The sequence below is a fragment of the Gossypium hirsutum genome, chromosome D02, assembly GCF_007990345.1.
Source record: "Gossypium hirsutum isolate 1008001.06 chromosome D02, Gossypium_hirsutum_v2.1, whole genome shotgun sequence".
Taxonomy (NCBI): domain Eukaryota; kingdom Viridiplantae; phylum Streptophyta; class Magnoliopsida; order Malvales; family Malvaceae; genus Gossypium; species Gossypium hirsutum.
The window spans coordinates 30920228-30946769 of NC_053438.1; the positions used below are offsets into that span (position 1 = coordinate 30920228).

General features: G+C 32.3%; 2 protein-coding genes across 3 annotated transcripts; one reads left to right on the top strand and one right to left on the bottom strand.

Annotated features, from left to right (window-relative positions):
- Positions 1-1081: 1081 nt before the first annotated feature.
- LOC107910287 (trafficking protein particle complex subunit 2) lies at positions 1082-6249 on the top strand. Of its 2 annotated transcripts, none has more exons than XM_016838091.2 (6): positions 1082-1689; positions 2832-2936; positions 3403-3488; positions 3602-3663; positions 4948-5033; positions 5923-6249. In XM_016838091.2, the coding sequence occupies exons 2-6, from the start codon at positions 2856-2858 to the stop codon at positions 6013-6015; spliced, it is 408 nt and encodes a 135-aa protein (XP_016693580.1). In that variant the 5' UTR covers positions 1082-1689; positions 2832-2855; the 3' UTR covers positions 6016-6249. The 2 variants fall into 2 exon arrangements, with proteins under 2 accessions (XP_016693580.1, XP_016693581.1); XM_016838092.2 differs by having other exon boundaries at positions 1082-1560.
- A 2118-nt stretch (positions 6250-8367) lies between these two features.
- LOC107910288 (protein NLP8) lies at positions 8368-15904 on the bottom strand. The gene is made up of 7 exons (XM_016838093.2): positions 15461-15904; positions 15071-15133; positions 13750-14935; positions 12272-12316; positions 11396-12151; positions 10685-10808; positions 8368-9826 (listed from the first exon to the last, which is right to left on the bottom strand). The coding sequence occupies exons 3-7, from the start codon at positions 14701-14703 to the stop codon at positions 8718-8720; spliced, it is 2988 nt and encodes a 995-aa protein (XP_016693582.1). The 5' UTR covers positions 14704-14935; positions 15071-15133; positions 15461-15904; the 3' UTR covers positions 8368-8717.
- Positions 15905-26542: the final 10638 nt, after the last annotated feature.

The following is a 26542-nucleotide window of genomic DNA, read 5'->3' on the forward strand; positions in this document are numbered from 1 at the left end:
GTTTGCTTAAAGTTTGGAAGAACTAGAGATGGAGTCATTGAGTATGTTGATGCTGATTTTGCTAGAGACCTTGATAGAAGAAGATCTCTCACAGGTTATGTCTTTACAACCGGAGGTTGTGCAATCAGTTGGAAAGCCACTTTGCAAACTACAGTCGTTTTGTCTACCACTGAAGCTGAGTACATGGTGATTACTAAGGCTTGTAAAGAAGCCATTTGGTTGAAAAGACTCTTTAGTGAACTTAATGAAGACCTTCAAATCAATACAGTATTTTGTGACAGTCAGAGTGCCATCTTTCTTACAAAAGACCAAATGTTTCATGAGAGAACAAAACACATTAATGTTCGGTATCATTTTGTTCGTGATATTATTACTCGTGGTGATATTGTTGTAAGCAAAATTAGTACTCATCAAAATCCTACATATATGATAATTGCAGATATGATGATTAAGTCACTTCCCATAACCAAGTTTGAGCATTACTTCTACTTGGTTGGTGTTCATTATTGAAGTTAAACCCTTAAGGGTTTTATGGAAGAGGTAGAGAACTTGTTCATTGAGAGTTTGCGATGAAGAACTTGTTCATTGAGAATTCGTGTCAAGGTGGAGATTGTTAGAATTGAGTGACCTGAATCATTATTAAAATTAAATACAGTAGTAAAATAAAATAAAAGTAAAATCCATATAGAACTAACTTCTTTTATTTTATTTTAGAATAAGGTTTTTCAACCTTATTATACTTTATCTATTTGATATTGATTAGAATAAGGTGTTTCAACCTTACTACACCCCTTCTATTAGAATATGATTTTACAAGCTTATAAATAGACATAATCTACTCCTCTTGTAATTATTCGAATTCGACATAGTGAATTATCTTCTCCTTTATCCGCCTTTTTTGTCTCAAAAGGATTTTCATGTAAAAATCTATGTGTTCTTTATTTTTCTTTCTCTTTTCTTACAACACATTTTCATTATCGACGTTCTAATTTTTTCACACTTTTGAAAGCAAACAAAGAATCAAAATCAACCCACTGAGAGGAAAACTTAATAAATAGTGATGAGAAAAAAAAAAAGGAAGAAAACTAAACTCTTCTTAAAATTAGGGTAACGAAAAGAGGCAAAGAGGAAAACGAAAGGAACAACGGAAGAGAGAAAGAGTTTAGTTGGAGAAAAGTGCTAGTGGCTGAAGGCGAAAGAAGCAAGGGAAGCTGGGATTAAGAGTGGCTGAGTGAGAGCTTTTCTGAGGCGAGAAAGTGAGGAGGGTAAAATGAAATTGTTGGGCACCAATTCAGTGGGGATGACACCCCCTATTCCTTGCATAAGCCCGTATTCCACTGAACCAAACAATAGTTTGGTGGTAGGCCCGCAGAATTGGGCTGTAATGGAATGGTAATGCCAGCCAATCTAACAGTCATTATTAACCTATCTACCGAAAAAAATGGAAAAACGATGAAAATAAAACAATGTCATCCCCAACCCTTGAGTAAATACTGTACCCAATCACAAAGGTTAAAGTGGGAAAACTGCTACAAGCTCCAGTGGAGTATTCAAGTAACGGTGCGGTGAAAAGTTTGTATTGTACTGCACAAATTCAATATCATCTACTCGGAACAGTGTTCCCAATTTTTCTATATATTATTTCTGGGAACCCATTTTTTATTTTTTTCCCCAGTTCCTGATTTTGAGGTTTGAATCATTTACCCGTTTTCATTTTGTTTTGTTTGTTTTTTCTTTTGGCTTATGATGTTTTTGCCTCAGTTAAGTTTCTCGGTTTTCTAGATTCATATTCATAATTGAATTTCTGAAGATTAGGTTTTTCATGTAACAATGAGATGCTGGAATTTTGGGTTTCTCCTTTACCCGGTTACCCATTTTCTTTTTCTTTGGCTCTTTGGTTTTTCATATAATATTGAAATCTTGAAAATAGAGTGTGGAATGCGGAGAATTAAATGATTAAATTGATCGGAAAGTGTGAGGAGGCGATTTTCAGATCATGATTTGGTGTTAGCATAGATATATTTATTTGTTTGTATTTTTGTTTGCGATTAAAGAACAGAGGCTGCAATGGTGAGGCAGAGCAATTCTTTTGACAATTATAAACAAATTCTTGGAAAACGAATTGTACTTTAAGTAATGGGCATGTTATGAGAAAACTCAAGCAGGGAAAATATACTGTTTGTGTTAACATTGTAGGATCATGTTTCATTATCTTCTTAATCTTGGAGAAATTTAGAGAATTTTATGTTCTATGTTAGTCAGACTCGGGTGAGTGTTGGATATAGATATGGTGAGCGACGGATACAGGTGAGTCGAAGACATGGATATACTCCATTTATTTTAAAGGTTTTCACATATATTTGGAGGGTCATATCTCTATAGCCCTGTCCAAATATGTCTTGAACACGCGTGTCTGTATAAGAAATGGATATACTCAATTCCTTTTAATGTTTTTAAATATGAGTCACATGAACATGAATGTGCACACTTGGACTGATAGAGGCAATAATCTTTGTTTTGATAACGAAAGAACTTTACTGATTTAAAAGAATTAATACACTAACTCCCCAAATGCTCTATACTTTTTGACAAACTGTGTCAAGTGTCAACTAGCCTTTGCATTTTGAGCATATACATTACAGTTAGGAAATTTTTCTGTTCCTATTCTCTGATTTTCCTTTCCAAGGACTCTCTGCATCAACCTTTCGGTTTACTCAACTGCTGTTTATGTGTGATTTGGTACACTTGTCTGTATGTATTATGCTTTCTATGTGCCTTATGGCCTAACCACCTATGTTTCTCTCTTTTGATGCTGGAATCCTGTCAATCAGAGTTGATCCTGCCGTAACACAAGGATGACAAGTACAGCTTGTTTTATCATTGTGAGCCGAAATGACATCCCAATATATGAAGCTGAAGTGGGATCTGCCGCTAAAGTATGATGTTTATTCTCATCTGTCTACATATATATTTCCTATAATGATTCTTGATTTATATCTTTTTTTCACAGTGAAAGTGGCCAAGAATTGTTTTGTTTTACTTTCTTGGGCATTTAGACTTTTCTTTTCTGGATACATGATTCATACTTATATTTTGAAGAAAGAACACTTTGATCAAAGTTGTTAGTTTCAAATTTGTTACTCAGAAGTATTTCATTACATCATGCTGTTATTTTTGTGGCATATTGTCACTGAGTTGTCACCGTCTAGTTTTCTATATTTTTATTTGTTTCATTTTTTCTTTTCTTTCGTTTTGAATATGATCAGGTCTGTTTGGATTTCACAAGTGTAAAATGCTTTTACCTTATAGTAATACTCATTTGTTAGGTTGTAATTTTTTTGGCCTTGCGTGAGAAGCTGTTGTTGCTTTTTTCTACTTTTCTGACAACATCGCTCTATGCAGAGAGAAGATGCTGCTCAGCTGCATCAATTCGTATTACATGCAGCTCTGGATATTGTTCAAGACCTTGCATGGACCACCAGTGCAATGTTAGTTATATTTTCCGCTTAGCATATATTGGATAACTTTCCATGGTTTTGCTATGTTTTTTCGTTTTTATTGCCCACTATCTCAATAAATTTTATTTGCGTTTCTCTCACAGGTTCTTGAAAGCAATTGACAGGTTCAATGATTTGGTGGTATCGGTATATGTAACAGCTGGTCATATCCTTTATATCTATGGAACTGACTTACATGTGCATAACATATAGGGCCTGCTTGGTAGAGTGGAAAAATAGAGGGATTGAAAGAGGACGGTGTATCTATGGAAAGAAAGTCAATTTTGAGTATGTTTGGTGGGAAAGAAAAGTGAAGGGAATGAAAATAGGAAAGACAATCATTTTCCTTCCCTGGAAAAAGAACAAACCATTCCATTGGAATGATAATAGAAGAGAAAATGTGAGAGATGCACATTAAGTGTATAAAATTATGCATTTTTAAAAAAAATCATTTTCTTTTCTCTAATTTTTCTACTCTACCAAGCATTGAATGGAAAGAAAGTTACTTTTTCTCTTCATTTTTTCATCTTTCCTAACAAGCAAACTAATGGAAAGAACAAATATATTTCCTATCTTTTGAATTTTCATTTTTTTCAATTTTCTGTCCTCTTACCAAGCAAAGTCATAATGAATAAAACTAATATGTTGACCATACATCCAATATCCAATATTTTGGCAATTCTCATGAATAAAAATAAGGGAAAATAAGTTGCCGCTGAAATGAACAGCCTCATATAACTATTGGTCATTGTAGATTGTTGAGTTTAGAGCACAGTGTTTAACTAGGCTCTTAAAATACCCTCTAGTTGTGTTTCTGGACCGTTCTGATGTTCAGCTTCTATTGACGCTATTAACATCATGGCTGTGATTTTATTTGTTGTTCTATGAGGTTGCTTTGTCATTCATTGAGCGCATGTTGCTCAGTCACCATTGTTGAGCTCTGTAAACTTTGACAACTGACTATGTATACATGAATCATTCAGGGAGAATGTCCTCTTATCATATGGTTCAATGGGTTTTGTTTTCATTGTTGTGGTTTCTATCTATGTTAATTCAACTTCAGTTTCTTGACGTACCCATATCTGGGATCCGTGACTGACACATTTTTGGACATGAGTATGGGGATGTAACCCATGAAATACATAGAAGCATTGAAATTTTAAACATATCCTTGATGGACACAAACCATATCTGACACTAAACTCAAGTTTGAGTAACATGTGTTTCTATTTGCTGTTGTTGGACTTGACTTGCTGCAGCAGTATGTTAGCATGACTTGTTATCTTCATTTGATTAAACAAGAAAATCAGTATGTTCTCATCTTCTTTTGTCATCTTTATTACCATGCCTTCTGTTCTCAACCATGTGTTTTAGTATAGCATTTCCGTTACGTATATGTTTTGGTTCGATTGTTGCTAGTTTCTTTAATATTTCCTTCACATAATCATACATACACGATTCATGCTACTTCATGACTCTCGTAATGAAGATGGAATAAAGAGCTTTTTCCAGGAGGTTCATGAGCTATATATAAAGGTAATTACTTCTCCCACCTCTGTTAACCCTTTTCATGGAAAAATTTAGCAACACTTTTCATTTTGACGGATAAATTCCTATAGGTCTTTATGTTGAATTTTTTTATCTGGTATTTGTTTGTTTTCTGCTGCTGTGCTTTAGTTGTTCAGGCGCGCTAGTTTGTGAGATAAAAATCTCAATTTTCATTCTTTATAAACGTCCTTTAATTGCACGATTCAAACATGCACTACAAGATTTCAAAAGCTGCTTTAGATTTACTTGGATGATTAAGTTTCTTAAAAGTTGTATATATTCTGCATAGTCAACTGCTACGTTACCTGAATATTTCTTTTCCTTTATTAACTTTTTTCTGTAAATTCTTTGTTTCTTTTTACCGACATATATTTGGACATGAATACAGGTATAAATATAATGCTCCAAATATGTGAAATTTTAGAAAGAAAAAAAGTTGATTGTGGTCGTGTCATAAGTACGCATACCCATATCCAACACATCTGGATTTGGATACGAGATGTATAAAAGAACTAGTAAAAAATTAAGCATATTACATGTCTAACGCACTCAAGTTTGGGTAATATAGCTTTTCGATAGTAATTTTTGTTGTAAAATCCTCTTTTCTTTAATTCTTTTGACTGATTTTCATACTCTTGAAATCCTTCTTAATCCAATCTAAACACTGTGCTTTATTTTTGTTTAGAGACTTATCATCTAAGCTATCCGGATTTTTTATTTTTTATTGTTGGGGGTGGATATCATTTTAAATGTTGACTATACTTGTGTTGTATACATACGCGACCCCAGAAAACATAGCTTTTCGATTGTAATTTTTGCTGTAAAATCTTCTTATCTTAGTCTTTTGACTGAATTTTTCGTACTTGGTAACGTGCAGATCCTTCTAAATCCACTCTACCTGCCTGGTTCCCGCATTACATCGTCGCATTTCGACACCAAAGTTCGTGCCCTTGCAAGAAAATATCTATAGACTCTCCATAGTTGAAGATTTCATATGTCTGTTTCATGTTCTCTCATGTATGCTGAAGAGTTAACCCTTTTTTATGATATCGGTTTGTGTGTTCTTTACATTATTAGTGGCTCTGTCGGAATTTCATGGGTCCAGTTGCCTGTAGGAACGACAGAGACAAAGAACATCTGAGATTATGTTTTCTTTATTGGATGTTTTTAAATAGAATTTGGGAAGGAAGAGTTTTATTGTTTAGATCTGATTTATAAATAAGGGATGTCTAATGTGGTTATCATATAGTAAAGAGTTTTACACCATATTCCATTTCTATATAAAAGTTTTCACCTAGGTTTGGTTATTTTATACATTTAGGGTCTTAAAATTGATTTTCACTACCAGTTTAATCTGAATTCATATTTTACCCTGTCGCAATATTTAATTTCATTGTTACCATAATTATTTTTTACTATCACCAACCAACATAGTGGCGGCAAAATAAAACAAAAATATATATAATATTTATATCTTATAATAAAAATCAAATCAAATAATTTTAAATGATAATTAGAATTATTAAAATTATATTAAATTAATATTGATTAATAAGATATATTGAAATAATTTCATATTAAATAACAATAAAATTTTGTGAAAACTGTGAATGGTTAAAAATGAATAATGAAATTTACCTTAAATTTGGAGGTTTAGTGAATATAAATGAGGTGTTTTTGGATGAGTGGTGAGATTAGTTTTGGTGAAACTAAAAGTAGCGATGGTAGAAAAAGTAGTTGTAACGCAAGGTATGAATAAAAAATGATTATTAAGGATATTAGATTAAAAAATTATTTAAATTAGTTTTACATTCTACATCTTTTCAAAGAAAAAATCTTAACCGCTCAACTTTTCAAACAAAATCTTTGTTTTGTCAATTGCACACTGATTTTCGGGTTGTTTGTTTGTCGTACCTCTTTCAATAATATTCTTTGATTTTTCTTTTGTTTTTAATGTCAGCTCACATTATTATGGTTTTTGTCTACACTTTTGTGGTTTTTATTTTGTCCAATTTACTCTTTTTTTAAAGCAACAATGATTTTAGTTTTTATTTTAGTTTTTAGTTTCTAATTTTCCAAGGTAAGGATGCGTCCTATCTATTAGAATCGTTTTCAAAGGGTCTTATCATGATAGAGCACAATGACGGTGTTTGTAAAATTGGAAACCAAGATGATATAAGGAGGATAGACCATTTGATATTTGGCCCTTTATGCATCACTGATGTGATGGGTTTTTTGGTTGATTGGAGTTCTTCATTAGGTTGATCTAATGATGGCGAGACTAAGATACAATTTTCAACAATTTGATCAAGGTGATGCATCTCTAATTTGTTTATAAATTCTTGTAATATTGCGGTTATTATCAATTTGTCTTTCTCCTCTTTTGAGACTATTCTGCAAACATAGAATAACATTTGTGAATTAGTTCGTAATATCTTATTTATCGTTTGTACTATGTATTATGTCTTTATATTCTTATTGTTCATTGATCCTATTAATGATAATATTCTCCTAAAAAAATATTTATTATTTATGTAAATAATATTTTACATTAATTCAAGTGTATAGATTATTATTTTACAAGTACTTTTAATAATATTTAACATAAAAAATTTAAAATTTGAAATGATTGTATAAATACTTTAATTAATTAATTAATAAAAAGATAGGAAGTTTATGGCATATATTAGACAAAATGTTACCATTATTAAATATTTAATGCAACAATAATTTTATCATGAAGTAAGTTCATTGAATGATTTGCTAAAAAGATGTTTAATAGAAAATGGAGAATATATCAATTGTAATGGGTTTTTCTTTCACAATTAGAATTTGATATACTTCCATTAAAATGACTATTAAAAGTTGACAGGTTAATTATATTTTTAAAAATTTTAAATAATTATCCTTTGGTCTGTTATGTCTTCAAATGGCGTAGAATCATTGTCATATTAATAATTAAAATTTGTTTCTCGAATAAAATAAATGACATGGTTACCTTTATGGTTTTAGAAAACCATTCATCTTTAGATATATAAAAAAAAATACAAAATTGTTGTAAGATAATCCAAATTCTTCTTGGGAAAGTCGTAAAAAGATCTAACCATACTGTATGCATTGAAGAGAAGCAAGTGAAGAGCAATAGAAACACCAGCTCTGAGAAATTAAAAGCAGCAAATATGACATTCTAACTTTTATCCTATTGGTTTTATGTTAAAAATCATATCATTAAGTCAAATAATATTTTTGTCAATTATCAACCACATTTAACATATATATATTCTTTTTACATTAAATTGATGTCTAAACATTAAAAACGAAATTGATTAAAACCGTCGGAAACCGACCAGTTTGATTGATGGGTTGTTTTTTATCATTGGCCTTCCCAGATAACACAAAAAACCCAGTACGTATTTGCATATAGTTATGATACATGCATGGATTTGGATAAATGCTCTTTGCTGCAAGCCTATAACTACCATTTCAACCCTATTTTTATGGCTCCCCTCCTAACATATACAGATCTATACAAAAACATGTTTATATGATCTATACTAACATCTAATCCTTTCTTTACCTCTTCCTAGAATTCGATGCAAGATTGGAAAATAGCAGTGTAGATCCAACAATCGTGGAAGTAAATGGAGTGAAAAATGAAGATCAGCATATCTGCTATGAGCCTCCAGTCAAGAAGCAGTTGCTGCTCCCAGAGCTGCCCATTGTACAAGGTATATCGCGAACTTGAAACTTCAAGCTACGACTTCCGATATACTCGAGAATTTCCAGACACTCGAGTAAATCTGAGTCGCTAACCAACAGTACCCATTCTTCTTCATCATCTAAGTACTTTAGCTGGAATGTCCCAATTTGAATTTTGAACCTTTTCGCAACTTCTTCATATAGTTGGAAGCACCCAGCAGATGGCTTGAACTTGAAGCGGACAGTGTCATCTTTATAAGTAGCTTTCACGGTAATTTTCGAGCTGCTATCAACTGAAATTGTCTTTGGTTTTGTATCCTCTGCGTCCTCAAAACTCTGAGAGCTTGATGAACTTCTATGCAACATCGATCCAGAGCCATTTAAGGAGTCTGTCATGCTTGAAGAAATAGGTTGGTGGTTATGTTCAACAATCCCGTCATCATCCTCCATTCGGGTATCAATTTCATCAGCAGAAGCAGCAGCAGCAGCAGCCAAGGAGCTTGAGCTCCCAGAGACGAAGTGGCAGTCAGAATCTTCTACTTTCAGATTTCCATTGTTAAAACCCCACCTCTGACCTCCTTCTACATAAGAGTCAGTGGTTGCATTTTCAGGACAAGTCCAAGTTGCAGTGCCAAAGCTAGCTGCCTGGAACGATCTTGAATCTGGACCAACTGACTTAAAGTCCAAGGTACTTTGAATGAGCACACTCCTTATGGCATCTCGGTTGTTTCCGCCAACAGAACACTCATCTTCCTCCAACTTAACCACTGAATTTTCCCCGTCAGGGCAAGAAGCTAGTGGTGCCGATGATTTCTCTTGATCGACAGGATTGGGTACTCGGGTGGGAAGGTTTCTATTGGAGAATACTAATGTTTTCCGGGTATCAGCTTCTTGGATTACATTACCTGCTGCAACAAATGCTCCTGTGGCTGGATCAAACTTCAATCCTCCTTCGACCCCTTGCACTGAGTCAAGAACAGTTTGTATTTTTCGTAATGATCGATTCACCTTGTTAATCTTTCGCGAGGGCCATCTTGATATCCCGTGTTGTCTGCATATCCTTTTCAGTGTAGTAGGGCAAACTACAAGGAACAGGAAATCATAGGTCAATCATGGATTAAAATTGATCATAACTAGTTCTGGAAAAAAATCTTCCAACACTTGTATATGTTCCAATGTTCTTCTGCCTATTAATTTTTCTTTATATACCCATTTCAGACTCATACTAAAACATAGATATAAGGATATGACCTTCCAAACATACTCATTTTGGACACCCAAGTCCGAGAAAGATGGGTATGCTTATTATTAGTACTAATAACAATTTGCTAGAGTATATAGACTTGGACTTTGAGAAACTATTTCCAGTTGCATAGGTTTGTAATACATAAGAGACAATTATGCATTATATCCTTGGATTGAGCCAAAAAAAATTTCAGGCATAATTTGATTTGAAGAATCTCAGACCCATAAAAAGAAAGAGCTCGAACCTTTCAGATATTATCTTAAGAATCTGGAGATTACTCAAGAAATATTAAGAACTTAGAAAGACAATACTACATGAATCATTCAAGAACATAGCTTCATACAGAAAACCTTTTAGGAAACTTTACATATTTAAAGAGGTTTAGAATTTCAATGTTTACGAGAATCTAGGTTACTTGGATTCAGTCCAACACAGGTATGTTTATTTCTTTCTAAACTTTCCTATATATTTTGAGGGTCTCTTTAGAGGATCATATTCTCATATCCATGTCCGAATATGCATTGGATATGAATATCAAACAGGAGTATTGCAAGAAACATGAAGATTCAGAGCATTGCATGACCTTATTCAGTATACTCAACGACCCGACATGGAGAAATGTTACAGAAACCAAACCCGAACCAACAATATAATAATTTTGTGATGCACATAAACAAGTAATCCCAAGGCGTACCACCAATGCTTTTTGCAGCATCCTTCAGACTCCCAGAGAAATACTGCTGAAGAACACTTAAGCTCACATTTTTTTCTGCTGTATTTCTCTTCTTCTCTACGTGCCTCCGCAGTCTGGTCATTGCCTATAAAAAGATGTACTACGATATTAGCTAACCACATTTGTTTTTCCACACTAGCCATTAAGACATCAAAAATTAGCACTACTAAATAAAGTTGTGTATTCAAACAATTATATAGTTATTTGTTCAACTATTTTGTCATCCAATGGATAATGTCTCAGACAACAAATGGTTCAAGTATTTCACTCATTTTGTCCCGATAATATGTCTATTTCAGATTTCAATGATTAATAGTTGTATTTGATTCTTTCAAGAAGAGTTTAAAAGAGTTGATAAACTCAAGATGCACAAGTATGTATTTAGCATGTTCATACATGAACAAGGCGAGCGTGAGAGCTTGAATATTACGAGTGGATGACAGAAGAATCTGGCGTCTACATTCATCATGCTTCAGTATAAGATATTTTATATAAATCAATATATATCAGAAAAAAGGGGTCATAGATCATGAAATTCCTCTGTGTCGGTGCAACGCTCAAATCAAACATACAGACTTCTTTATATACAAATCAACAAAAGAACCATTCATGTGTTTCGTAAGTCGAGCACTAAAATCATACATCAAAACGAAAGAATGTTTGACACAATACCTGTTCAGGAGGGCCATCCTTTTCCTTCCCATCACTTGTTGCATTAGATGCATTCAATGGAACTCTATCATGTGAGTTCCTTTCACTATCAGCAGACAATACTGTTTCCGAGCTCCTAGACATAGACGTCAGGGGGAAATTTGGGACTGTTCCACTCTGAAACTCAACATTTGAACCTTCCCCACTAATTTCTACATCTGAAACTGTTCTCAAACTCCGACAGATTCGTTGCATGGTACCCGAGAGATTATTCAGCAAGAGTTGCTGTTCAGAACTCCCTTTCATGGTAACCGGAAGAAAAAACTCCAGTATATAATCGTCATCACCAGTGTAAGTGCTCCTCAGCCGGATTGCAACAGCAGCATTCAGGTTAAACTTACGCGCATGATGGACAAGAGGATAATCATTTATGTCATATGTTTTCACATCGGCAGAGAAGAAAGGATGATTCGATTGAAGTGCTTTTCCGGCTATACCTTGACCTTCTTCAAGATAATGTTCGATGCATGCATGTACAAAATCTTGCATCCCTTTGTCATTAACATAACAAGCAGTATCTTCAATGCATAAGACACACTTACCATCGTGGCCGGTATCACCCTCTCGAACACGTAATTTTGTAGTTTCATCCGCAGCTTCCTCGGTGTAATTACAAGGAATCCATGTTAAAGCCAAAGGCAATCTATGTGCATGACATACTGCACGTAAAACATCTGCTATTTCACCTAAAGCCGCTCTCTGATTCCTTGAGAGACACTGTGGAAAATGAAATGAAAGGAGAGGGATTATAGAAAAGGGGCAGTATATATATCAAGAGTTCAACATAAAAGACCGTTTCAGTAACAGCTGAAATGAAATACATAAGTTTTAATCTACCTGAGGAAGAAGTCGAGGAGGAGCAGTAGTCCTTAAATTCACAGCCTGCAGATAATACAGATGAAGACAAATTTCATGATATTACCCATAATATTTGCAGTTGAGAACCTTAAAATTCATACATGATTTACTTTACAAGCATATATGCTACATTTATAGTTGTCAGTGTAGATGGGGTATCTTTCAAGTTTGTTTTTCTGTTTTCCTAATACGAAGATCTAATACTATGTAAATAACATTTAATAGCAAAATCTTTCGGCATACAATAGTAGCTTGGCACCCAAGGGCTTAAATTCTCCTTCTTGAATATTAAATGTCAGCTATAAATTTATCTTACATTTAACAATGTTAAACCAAACATGCTTTCGGCAAGTAAAAATCCAATTACACTTTGATTTCAGTGTGGATTTGCATCATATTGAAGTTCTAAATAGGAAAAAAAAACTCTACAGCATGTCATAGTTCAGGGTTCTTCATGTAGCATTAGTACAGCTAGCAATATTATAAATGAGTAGATACTGTTATTACATCAGATATTACAGGTATTTACCTGGAAATTCGTGTCTCCATGTTGTGCTCGTATCCGTATATTTTACTTTCTATTACAGCTTAGTGAATGCAAAATATTAGCTACTTAATAGCAACTCAACCAGCACCTTCAAGGCACAAGTTAGAGAGTATCTCTTACAAGCAACAAAAAAAGCTAGGTTCTTTGAAAAGCTATGTTATTCGGACTTGGGAATAGGTATCGTATATTGATTATTGGAATTTGCATTTCAACAAATTCTCATATTCTATGTTTTGGATTCTTCATTCCTGAAACCTGTGTCCGACATATATTTAGACATGAGTATGAAGTTAGAGCCTCCAAATATATTGAAGAGCTTAGTAAAAATATGAGCCTAAGCACGATAGGCACATTCCTGGATCCAACACTCATCCCCGAGTCTAAATAATGTAGCTTAAATCATAAAATAAACAAGTTTAAATGAGCAGGTATCCAACTTTAGCATTAAAATCCCAAATCCACATCAAGCAAGACAAGCTAAGCTCTTCTCCATCATTAACTACAGCTTCTGGACCAGAAGCTTCCAAGTTGCCATTCATGCCCATTATAGTATATAAGAAAATGCTATGAACTTCCATAATCAAAGATTCCAGCAGAAATGCATCATTTTTCAGCAGTGAAAGATGTATTTGACATAAGTCATGAGCGCATGAATGTCATTGAATAAACCAAAAATATCACTGATTAAGAGGTGTCAAACGGAAGAAACAACTATAGCAGATTATTAGTTGGTAATTTTAACATCCGTGATAATCTTCTTTATGACATATATTGGAAAGGAGTTTAAGTAAGCTAGTAATGTAGCTAAGTTAGTGATATAGATATGTTTTGAGGTTACAAAGAACAGGATGCAGACATTCAGACCCCAAAATGCAAACTGAACAAATTACAAAAACAGAGAGATACTAACCTGGAGTGCAACGCTGACATTTTCTATTTCTGAATCGAAATTGTGCTTCTCTTTCATAGTGACAAGTTCCAACACAGCACAACAAGACATCTCAGAAGGTTCGAAAATTGGCAAGGCAATAGAACCACGGACTTTGTGGTTGATCGCATGTGCAAATCGCAAGTACTCAACCTTACTGTAATGGATTACATTAGAAGTCCACTCGGGAACTCTGGAGATAAAAACACGACCAGGAAGCCCAGGGAAAGAACCTGGTTTCAGTTCTGCAGGGAAGGCATATGTCCTTGAGACTTCACGGTAACCAGAAAGCATCTGGTCTAGCAAGTATGGCTGATTTGAAGTGGTCAACATATACTGGTCTCCATGCTTAATTGGAACCCAAACTTGTGCCAAAATACCCCCTCCAGATGACTCCTTAAACAAGGACAGTGCTCTAAGCATCCTCTCATCAAGTGATCGTTTGATCGACCTAGAAACCAACGAATTAGCCAAAACCAAAGAATTACTTTGTCGAGTGCCACCATTATTTTGTCTCCCACCTAGTTCACCATCTGCAGAATCCAATGAATTACCGAAGTGTGCATCTGTTTGCTGATACACCATTCTGTCAGCAAAATTATAAGAACTATCCATGCCACTTAATGCATCACCAGCTTCAGCAAAGGCACCAGAACTTGGTCCGGTAATATGTAACGTGTCAAAAGAGGTATAAGGCAAGGGTGGATAGGAGGACAAGCCAAAGGATGCAAACGTCTGATCAATAGCTGCAGGGCTATTACACCACCCAGCATAAGAATCGAAGTTCATGAGCTCGGAAAAGCTGAAAGGATCCTCAGAAACCAAATTCTGGGCAGTACCATCAAACTGTTCACCACCCTCCATCTGAGCTCTTGGAGGAACCCAATAACCATGTCCCTTTTCTTTAGATGAAAAGGGGAGCTCCATTTTTTTCATAAAATAAAAAACCCTTAACCAACCTAACTTCAAATTATAAATAAGCAAATGCTAGAGATCTATGAAAAATCTTCCACTTAGTCTAACACTTGCATTCCAGAAATCTTCCCTACTATTCTTCCAAAAACCCAGGAATTTCCCCAACAACTTCATCTATTTTTCCACCCTTTTAAACACCAAGAACTCTAATTTTCCAAAAACAAAAGTTACCCAAAGCCAAACTGTTCCCAACCTGAACAACCCACAAAGGTAAATCAAACTTCATCACTATGCTATATATGTATAAACCAACAAAACACATATCTTAAGCTAATTTAACAAATTAGAGTTTCTAAATATAGTAATGGAAAGCTCAAGAAGAACTGACCTGATTGAGTAAAACAGAAGATGACAACTGAAGTTTCAGTGTCTCCAAAGCCGCCGCAAATCACTGCAAGAAAAGTACACTGCTTTCAATTAACACTTGCTCACAAAACCCACCTCAGATTCATCCAATTATACACTATATGTATATTCCTAGTAAAAACCCAAAAAATATGAAATGAAAATTTAGGTGAAATGGACCAAATATCAAATTCAAGACTATGAAAAGTGTTCCCAATCGAAAGAAAATACTTTTACTAAAATATGATGTAACAAAGTAACATAAGAAATTCCCGGAATTGGCAAATATTATTATTAAATTCAAATGAAATTAAACTGAAATGAAATGAAATTCCAAAGACTAAAAAGAAAATCTAGTTTTAATTATCCCAACCTATAATATCTGAAGCTCCTTGAATCTGTGTAAATATATATAAAAGAAAACCAGAAATTTAGAGGGAGGGAATTACTAAAAAAAGGAAAGCTTGGGGGGGGCTGAAGGATAAATTTGGTTCTGTTCTATTAGAAAACTTACTAAAAAGGGAAAGTGTGTTTGGTTTGGTCTTTTTGAAGAAATTAAGACATTTCTTAAGGTTTTTTAGAATCTCTGTGATGACTGCAAATCTCGTCTTTGTTTCAATCTTTTGGTTTTGGTGGTTGTTTTTAGATCCAAGAACATGAATAAGTAATTTAAAAAAATAGATTTTAAAAAAAAAAAATTAAAAACTACACTTTGGTTGTTGGTACATCAAGACAATGATATTTGGCATTGTTTTCCTTCAAATTTTCACTTTTCCTAAGAAAATATAAATTAGTATGTTTGACTCAACTTCATTATATACAATAAACAACTCAAGCCTTCACTTATTAAATGTTTAGGTTTATTCATAAATTTTAACAAACTTTGGAAATTATTAAATTTTAAAATATTTGTCCTTTTAAACATTATTTATTGATCAAGAATTCTCGTCTCGTCTTTAGATTAAATCACACAAAAACTATTTACTATTGGTGCGTTTGGTAGTTAATTGCTTAGAATTATAATTATAATTATGAATGCATATTGAAACAAGTTATAATTTTTTTAAAAATATATAATATTTTTAGAAATTACTTGCTCACAAAATTATTATTTTCATAAAGAAACACCATCCTCTCAAAAAAAAATTGAAGGAGGATATTTTTCCTTTATGATAAAACTTTAATAATTTAATTAGGCTATATTAACTTTTTTAACTCTCCAACTTTATAGAAGAGGTTATTTTAGCTATTCATTTAATTTTTATTTCTTTCAACTTGTATTTTTTTTATCAAAACTCCTTAAAATAGATGGAAAAGTGAAACCTTTGTGAGCTTTGCTGACATGGCATATACACGGATGATATGTCAATTCTTTATTATTTTTTTAAAAATTTAAAACATAATTTTGTTATAATTTTTAATTTAAAAAATTGTTCTAATATCTTCTTTTGAATTTTTAAAATTTTAAAAAATTAATTAAATGTTGATATGTCATTTACGTGACAATCCACGTCAATAAAGTTAAAAAAACGTTAATTTTTCCATCTATATTAGGGTGATGATAAAAAAAATATAAATTAAAAAAATTAAAAATTAAATAAAGGACTAAAATAATATTTTTTTCTAAAATTAAAAAGTGAAATAATTTTTCAAAATATTACATTAGGTTGTTATCCTAATCACAATCCAAAAAGAAATAAATGGTAGTGTAGGAAAAGAGTGAGTTGTATTGTATAACTTAAGAAAGTGAGAATCTTGAAAATGAGGACCATTAATCAACAAATTATTTGTTCTTGTGAGGGAGGGACCATGTAATGATAATGATAGCATTTTCCTACTAACGGAAAAGGTTACATCTTATGAGTTTTTGAGAAGAGAGGGTACTTCTCTGTCCCACTTGCTTAGTCTGATTTAGACCATGCAATTTCTTACTTATCATCAGATGCTCTTTTACACCCATAAATAAAAAGCTAAAAATATCCACATCATGTACCATATTATAGGATTTGAACTCATGTCCATTGGGTGAACAAAACCCTTACTCAATCAAAACTCTATATATTTTAATTTTATCCATCAATTGTTGTTGATTGAGATGGTGTCATAAATTGATTTATAATTGATCATAACACCATGATCAATAATTGTGTTTATTTAATAATCCTAATCTAATGTATTCATGTATTTAAATTTTATTATACTTGCCTACATATTTCCTATGCTATTATAATTAATTAGTTTCAATTCATATGTTTCATTACTTATTAGATACTATTTTTAAACACATGTCCATATTTTAAATTCGTAATTACACAAAATGCTTATTTTATGAATAAATTTTTATTTAAGCTTAATTATATTTAATGTAAACTTTTAAATAATAATATATGATTGATGTAAGCCTAGCTCACGTTTCGTACAAGAAATAAGTAGAGTTTTGAAAATTATGTATCAAACCACACGTTGTAATTTTTTTATTATTAAAAGTATCTAGTCCCTTCATTTCTTGGTTTATTCTATTTCTTTTGTGAAAAAAAAGTATTTTTCTTTATTTCATAATAAAAATTATAAAAGCTCCTTTATCTAATATAAAAAATAAAAAATAACTATCTATACTATTTACCCTATACTTATATTTAATTTAATTTATGAGTTGGTATCAATTTTATTCGGGTCATCAACTCAACTATAAAATTATAAAATATTTTTTAAAATTATAATTATAATTAAAATTATTGTAATCATACTTTTAAATCATTTTTAAATACAAAATTTAAAATTCGAAAATCAAACATGTATTCAATAGCATTAAAGTACAAGTTCATCATTAGTCCGCTATATTCATTATTTAATAAATTTTAAAATATTTTCTTTCATCCACATAATAGGTGTGACAAAATCTAGTATTATTATTTAAATGTGTGATTAAGTTAGTGTTACGAGTCAACTCAACCAAGAAAATTATTAAAATAATCCTTACATATTTTAAATAAATTCTATTGGTACGAGAGTACTTTTGTTTTTTGTTTTTATATATTTAAATGATTTACTAAGTTGCTCTCAACATTGATCGAGTCACCAACTTAGTACAAAAGTAGAGAAATATGTTTTCTTTTAAATTATAATTAATACTATTATATAACACTTTTATCTTTTCGTATTTTTTTATCATCTTTAAATAAAATAAATTACAAATTAAAAGATCAAATAGATATTCAATAGCATTAAAATACAAATTCATTACCACTCCACCTATATTCATTATTGTATAAATTTTGCCCACATCGTAAGTGTGACCAATTTTAGTATTATTTTTGAAGTGTATGACTGAGTTAGTTTCACGAGTCAACTAAAAACCAACTCAATAAAAAATTTATTTAAATCATCTTTACATATTTAAATAAATTATATTATTGCGAGAGTATTTCTGTCTTTTCTTAATTTTTTTAAAAAATCAATATAAAATTTGCAACTATCGAGATTTTGTTGAAGCAAGATTTTTTAATAAAAATCATTTTAAACAAAACTTGACAAAAAACAAAAATTCTATTTCAAATGATATCTAAAAAAAATATTATTGAACTAATACTTAGAAAATATTTTAAGGCCATGTTATTTAAACAAACTTTCAAAAATGTTAAAACTGCTCCAGACAAAAAAGTATCGATATTTTTTTGTCAAGTATCGATAAATTTAATTGAGTATCGATAGATTCACAAGTTTATCGATACATTTTTCGGTATCAATACGAAAATGACATTCCATTTTTTAAGGTATTTACCAAGTATCGATACAGTATTGATACCTTTTGCTTGGTATCGATAAATTTATTCAAGTATCAATAATGGTATACTTTTATCGATACCTTTTTCGATATCGATATAGAATTGACATTCTGACATCCAAAGTATTTATCAAGTATCGATACGGTATCGATACATCCTATTTGGTATCGATATTGATGGCTCCAAATGTCACTAAATTAGACATTAAATACTAATAGTATTGGTAATCGTACAAAAAGTATCAATACCTCTTGTTGCAAGTGACATTAATGACTGGTATTTTCATCTCGAACGGCTCTATTCAATATTTTAACAACCACGACGGTTCGAAATCAATTTGGGAGTATAAATACCATCTTCCAAAGGCTCAACAACAACAAAAGAGATTATCCAAGCAAAAAATTTCAATCAATCAACCTTTGTACTTAAAGTTTTCATACTATTCTTGTGCACACTTGTGGGCATTTATTGTTATTTATTCAGCTCAAGTGTTTTCTTATTTCATTTTTGCTCAATTGGTAAACAATCCAATCTTGTAAGGATTAATTCTTAGTTTGCTTATTTGTATCACTCTTAAAGAGGGTTTTATCTTAAGGTTTAGGTAGAAACCTTAAGGGAGTTGTAAGGTTAAATCTTGTCCTCAAAGGTTAGTCAAATTAGTGAATTTAGAAAAATTATTAGTAGTAGAAAACTAAGGTAGTGGAGTAGGCAATTGAGGCCGAACCACTCTAAATCGTTGTGTTTAATTGTTATATTTTTCTTTGAAACTTCCACAATTTTTTAAATGCCAATTCACCCCCTTTTGGTGATTTCAGATTGATTAATCAAGCTAACATATTTGAACTCATACCATTGACATTTATAAAATATTTTCTTTACCACTTCAACCAAATCTTTATTTTAACCTTTTATACTGTAACACTCATAACCCGATCTGGTCGTCGGACCTGAGTTATGAAATGCTACAGTCAAAACACATAACCTAAGGGTTTGCATAATATCATCAGGTCGTAGAAGCAACATGCTTTTGTAAATAAACAAGCTTCACAGCCAAGGGGTCATGCATGAAATGGATATCATACTTTAGTAAGTTTTGCATAAAACATATGTTTGCAAACATACACGGATTTGCACATTTTAGTGGTTCGCGTGTAACAAAACAACCACTATAGGGGTTCACATGTAAATAAGGCACGCATAAAAATAAATCGCATTATACTCATGCATGGATAACATCAATTTTTATTTATGAAATAGTCAAATACTTTAAAAAATGGTTCGCAAATTAATATACCGGAATTTAAACATAATAAAACATCTTGACTTTAATTATCATTGTCATAATCACAAAATTAGAAATATAGTAAAAATTCCTAAAACCCATAACAGTAATCCCATCACCTTTATCCCAGGTTCACCAATATTTGCTCAGGATTACACCACGCCACATCATCTGTAACACCTCTAACCCGTATCTGTCGCCAAACTAGGGTTACAGAGCATTACCGATTAACCTCAAAACATTTAACGTCATAATATTAAATAGTTTAACCTTATTAATACCAACCAATCACATCTGAGTTAGGCCATGCGGCCGTGTAACTCTCTGACTTGTGACACACGGCCGTGTGCTAGGCCGTGTAACACATTGAGTTAAAACATACGGCCATGCCTTAGACCGTGTGTGGCACACGGTCAAGTGACACGGGCGTGTCCCAGGCCGTGTGCACCTAAATGAACCTTAAATGCCAAGTTTACCATTTCAAGCTTACTTGGACCCTAAGTAATCCATTTACCAGCCATTAAACCTACTCAAATTAACATTATACAAGCTTAAAACATGCTAAATCAACTATCTGAAGTGCCTAACCAATGTACCCTCATTGGTACCACAAGTATACACAATTATACAACAATATGAATTATCAACCTAAACATGTCAATTCACACAACTTAACACCCAACCAATATGCCTATCCTATGCACCTCAAATCACAACATTTCAATATAACACATACTATAAACTTGTACTAAAAACATCTTCCTTCATTCACATATATCATTATAAGTTAACTACTTGTACTTAAGATCATACTTTAAAGATTTACATATCAAAACAATAGCAATGAGAAACAAGTCTACTACATGCCATATAATCCAAAAAAAACGTTCTAAAAATTACCGAAAATAGGTGGATTATGTGACTTGAGTGTTGATCCGATAGTCCAACTTTCAAGAGTATCTATAAGAACAGAAATTAACACAAGTAAGCTTATTGAAGCTTAATAAGTTCGTTGTATAGAAACAATAAATCTTACCGAAGTAAACATAACAATTCAATCAAGAACAATTTAACAACAAATGTTTCCTGTCATCCGCAATATTAAATCGGTGAATTTCATAATTCAATTCAAAGCTCAAACCATAATCTCCGGAAAACACATATAAACATAACGGGTTAATTCAAGGTGTCAAATACACATAATGTCTTTCATAATCATTAAGTATGTTATAATACCATGATTTACGACCTGATGAATGACTTACAAATACGAGTACATAGATAATCCAACTGAAACACGTCAATCACTCATAAGAGTTGTCCAACTGAAAACACGCCAGATCACGATAATATAACACGAGAGTTCACAACAAATGCTAAACTTTGGTATACTCGGAAGAATATATATTACACCATATCAACCTCCACTCCAACCCCTCCATAACACGTCGTCATTCAATCATACTCTATCTCGCGTTCATCCGGTGCAAGTATCGAATTTCAATAACAATTTTTCAACAACACTATAACATCAATTAAGCAATTAAAATCAACTAATTCACATTATTTCATATTACAATTCATATAAATATCAAATTATAAACCGAACGAACTTACCTGGACTAAGTTGTAATAGTTGCAGAAGTTCAATGACTGTTCTACTATTTTCTCATTTCCTCGTAAATCAACAGGGTCTTGATCTAAAATATAAAATTCCCAATTATTAACTTACATTTCCTATTCCAATTTACTTTACATTTTATACCCTTTTATTTATTGAATTTACACAATTTCCCTTAACTTTAACAATTTTTGCAATTTAGTCCATTAACCCGAAAATAATCAAATTGAACATTTTCTAGGAATCAGATTACAGCCGAATATTTTAGGCCCTTAAACAGTCCCTATTAAACATCAAATTCACCATTAAACCTTGAAATTTTAACATTTTAATAATTTAATCATTAAATCAAAATCTAACAAAAATCACTTCACAAAACAACCAAATGCCACAATCAAAGCTTCAAACTCTTAGTTATCATTAAAAAAATTCAAGATTCATCAATAGCAACTTCTACAATTTTTAACAGATTCAAAAATAAAGGTATAGGCTAGCTGGACCTAGTTGCAACGATATCAAAAACATAAAACTTACAAGAAACGGGTAGAGAAATCACTCACATGCAAGGGATTAAACTTGGATGATTCTCTAAGCTTAAGAAACCATGAGTATTCGGTTATGAAGAAGAGAAATGAAGAAGAAAGTATCTTTTACTTCATTTAATTTTTATTTTTATTTTATAAAATTTACCATTTTCCCATTAAAACATGTATTATTTTATAATTTTCATCCATAATGTTGTCCAATGTTAATTATAAGAACTAATTGCTACATAGGTCCCTCCTAATTTAGTAATTAAGCTATTTAATCATTTAAATGTAATAATCACTAAGTTTTTCACTGTTTTCAATTTAGTCCTTTTTTCTAAATTAAATACTTAAATTATAAAACTTCCTAACCAAATTTTAGTATAACTCTAATGAATCCATAAATATTCTATAAATAATATTTACAAGTCAACATGACGAAAATTTGTGGTCCCGAAACCACTATTTCGTCACCATTACAAAACGGGTTGTTACATTAGCGACCTCACCAATGATATCTACGACATACTTACCTAAGAAGAAGTAAGAAATGAGTTATTTATTGCGAACTCGGTGAATAATTAGAAACTATTAGGTTATGCTTAAAAATAGAGTGTGAAAATTGTTGAGTATGACTCATATTTTAGTCAAATTTGAGAAATAATCTTTCAGTTAAACTCTGCTTATTTGTTTCAATCAAACTCTGATTAGTCTAAATTATTTTATTATTATTTGACCTATGAATTTAGCCTATAAATAGGCTCTTTTACAACCTTAGGAAATACACCCATTAGAGATTAGAACTCATAACACCTTTAGAAAATTTTGTGTTTACGTTTTTGATGTTCTTTGTTTTTGGGTTTCCGGGATTTAGTTTTTATCTCCATCTTTTATACTCTTTGTTTTTTTTTCCATTATAATAAAATTATCTTTGCCCGTGGTTTTTTATCCTCTTTGGAGGATTTTTTCCACGTTAAATTTGTGTGTTCAATTTCTCAATTTATTTCGCTATTTTTTTACTTGTTGCTTAATCGGGTCGATCCCAACAAGTGGTATCAGAGCTAGTTTAATTTTTATAGATCATCTCATTCAGAGATGGCAGTAATAAGGTTTGAAATTGAGAAGTTTGATGGTGAGACAAATTTTAATCTGTGGAAAGTTCGGATGATGGCAATTCTAATTCAAACTGGCTTCAAAAAGGTTGTTACCGGGAAAAAACCTGAGAATCTAAATCAAACAGAATGGGAAGAGCTTGATGAAAAGGCATTGTCTGCAATCCAGTTGTGCCTCACGAATACGGTATTGCAGGAGGTATTGATGGAGAAGACCTCATCCGCATTGTGGAAAAGGTTAGAAACTTTTTATGCGACTAAGTCTCTGGCTAACCGTTTAGTGTTGAAACAATGTCTATTTACATTTTGCATGAACGAATGTGAGCTTCTTAGAGATCACATCAGTCAATTCATTACTATTTTAAATGATTTAAAGAACGTTGAGGTTCATATTGACTATAAAGATCAAGCTATGCTATTATTGTGCTCTTTACCCCATTCATACAAGTCTTTAAAGGAGACCTTGATTTATGGCAGAGACAAACTCTCGTTCGAAGATGTGAAGGGTCATTTGTTGAGTAGAGACAAACTCAAAAATGAGTTTGGTTTGGATAACAAGGCAGATAGGCAAGCTTCCATTTTGGTAGCATCAAAGAAACGAGACAACATGTGTCGCTATTGTAAAAAGTTAGGCCACGTCAAAGCAGATTGTTATAAACTGCGAAATAAAAGAGCTGCTGAGAGTAACGAGGAAGATATAGCTGGTGCTAATTTGGCCGATGAAAGCGATGATGATTTCTTATTAGTGTCAACGAGTGATAACTCCAAGCTCACGTCCGAGTGGATTCTAGATTCGGGATGTTCTTTCCACATGTGTCTCAATAGAGAATGGTTCTCTACATACAGTTCGGTTGAAGGTGGAGTTGTGCGCATGGGAAATGATTCATCTAGTAAGGTAATTGGTATTGGTACTATTAAAATTAGGATACACGATAGGATGATTAGGACACTCTCAGATGTCAGGTATGTACCTGATTTACGAAAGAATCTCATCTCATTGAGTATTTTAGACTTGAAAGGATGCAGAATCAACATCGAGTCGAGCGATATTAAAGTATCTCTTGGAGCTCTCGTTTTGTTAAAAGGTAAAAGAATAGACAGTCTTTATATTTTGGAAGGTTCTACAGTGACTGGTGAAATCGAACATCCCTCGTCCGTTACGGAGTCAAATTTAACTCGTTTGGAGCGGAGGCAACCTGGTCATAGAAGGGGAAAAGGTATGACCGTTTCGTTGAAGAGAGGTTCTTTTTTGGATGCAAGTTTTGAAAAGTTAGGGCACTGTGTTCGTGAAAATCAGACTCGAGTTAATTTTAATTCGGCAGTGTACAAGTCGAAGGCTAGAAGTTATCCAATTTCTAAGCACAGATTCGACTCAATTAATTCTCTGCATAGTTCAAGATAGGCCTGTGGCGGGCTTTGGCAAAGATGACATTGTAGAAATATGAGTCAAGGTGGAGATTTGTTGAGTATGACTCCTATTCCAGTCAAATTTGAGAAATAATATTTCAGTTAAACTTTGTTTATTTGTTTCAATCAAACTCTGATTAGTCTTGATTATTTTATTATTATTTGACCTATAAATTTAGCCTATAAATAGGCTCTTTTACAACCTTAGAAAATACACCCATTAGAGATTAGAACTCATAACACAATTGGAGAATTTTGTGTTCACGTTTTGAGGGTTATTTGTTTTTGGGTTTTTGGCATTTAGTTTTTATCTCCATCTTTTATACTCTTCGTTCTTTTTCCATTATAATAAAATTATCTTTGCCCGTGGTTTTTTTATCCTCTTTGGAGGGGATTTCCACGTTAAATTTGTGTGTTCAATTTCTCAATTTATTTCACTATTTTTTTTCTTGTTGCTTAATCGTGTCGATCCCAACAAAAATAGTAGAAATCTTTAGTTTGGAAATGTTTTTCGTGTTGGGTTCACGGGTGAGGTTGCGAAACGCAGTTTGCATCAGGGAAACATATTTTGGGAAAGCAATTATAACAACAATGCTTATTAATATTTTCTTAAAAAAACATGTTTTAAACAAAGAAGCTCGCTTTAAAATCGTGAGGCCAATACTTTTAAATCATTTAAACACCCATGACTAGGTTCACCTTAGGTCGTGAAACTAGCTCGCGCATTGTTTTTAGGAAACTTTTAACAAGGTTTGCCTTAGGTCACAAGAGCAGTTCACACATATTATAACAGAGTCGGCCTTAGGTCGCACCACTGGTTCAATTTGCAAAAGACTTCATCTCGTTGGATATGTTTATACCCAACCTAGCTCGCAGGGAGCACACAGAATGAGACTAGTCACAGAAAGCTCATATCCAGAGATAAACTCACTGAAGATCAACACTTTGTCTCGTTGAGTATGTTCATACCCAACCTAGCTCGCAAGGGAGCACACAGAATGAGTGTAATATCCCTAAACTGGGTCTAGTAGTTTTGGGTATATTTTTCGGCTTCCGAGCGTGAATTTAGGAATTTATTGGGTTAATAGTAATTTTTAATTTAATTTAGGAGGTCAATTTCATCTAAAATTAATTAAACAATAATCCGAAAAAATAAAAAATTTTTGGAAAATTAATTTTAAAGTAATTAAATAATTATTAGTGAGAATATTTAATTTGGGTCGAAAAAGAATTTTAAAATAATTTTTATTGGGGGTTAATTTGAGTTAAATTTAAATATTAATTAAACTGGATTTAATTGTAAAATAAGGGAAATTTTGGAGTATTTATTTGGAAAATAAACATTTAAATTCAAAATTTTGTAGGGAAAGGATCAATTGATAAAGTAAGGAAAATATGAGAGTGACCATTGGGCAAATTTCCCAATTTTTAAATTTATGGTGGGTTGTTTCAGTTTGAAACAAAATGCATCTATCTTACTTTTCACACCATTTACATCAGATTAGAATGCTATAAAATTTGTTTTCTTTGCATAGTTTTAAAGATCTATCATCAGAGAATAGATTCAACAAATTTTCTTCTCAAAATACTCTCTCTTTTCACCTGAAATTATTTACAAAAGTAACCAAAAATATTCTGAAATTTCTCAAGATTCTTGAATCAAGATTTTCAATCAAAGGATTTTGAACGAATCAAAGGTAATTATTATTTCTAATCTTATT

Excerpts from the sequence above, each read along its gene's own strand:
- LOC107910287 (XM_016838091.2), top strand. The coding sequence starts at position 2,856 with ATGACAAGTACAGCTTGTTTTATCATTGTGAGCCGAAATGACATCCCA. Across the intron at positions 3,489-3,601 it reads GCATGGACCACCAGTGCAAT|GTTCTTGAAAGCAATTGACA; the intron begins GTTAGTTATATT and ends TTTCTCTCACAG. Across the intron at positions 3,664-4,947 it reads GGTATATGTAACAGCTGGTC|ATACACGATTCATGCTACTT; the intron begins ATATCCTTTATA and ends ACATAATCATAC.
- LOC107910288 (XM_016838093.2), bottom strand. The coding sequence starts at position 14,703 with ATGAAAAAAATGGAGCTCCCCTTTTCATCTAAAGAAAAGGGACATGGT. Across the intron at positions 10,809-11,395 it reads AGGATGGCCCTCCTGAACAG|GCAATGACCAGACTGCGGAG; the intron begins GTATTGTGTCAA and ends ATCTTTTTATAG. Across the intron at positions 9,827-10,684 it reads TGCTGCAAAAAGCATTGGTG|TTTGCCCTACTACACTGAAA; the intron begins GTACGCCTTGGG and ends TGTTCCTTGTAG.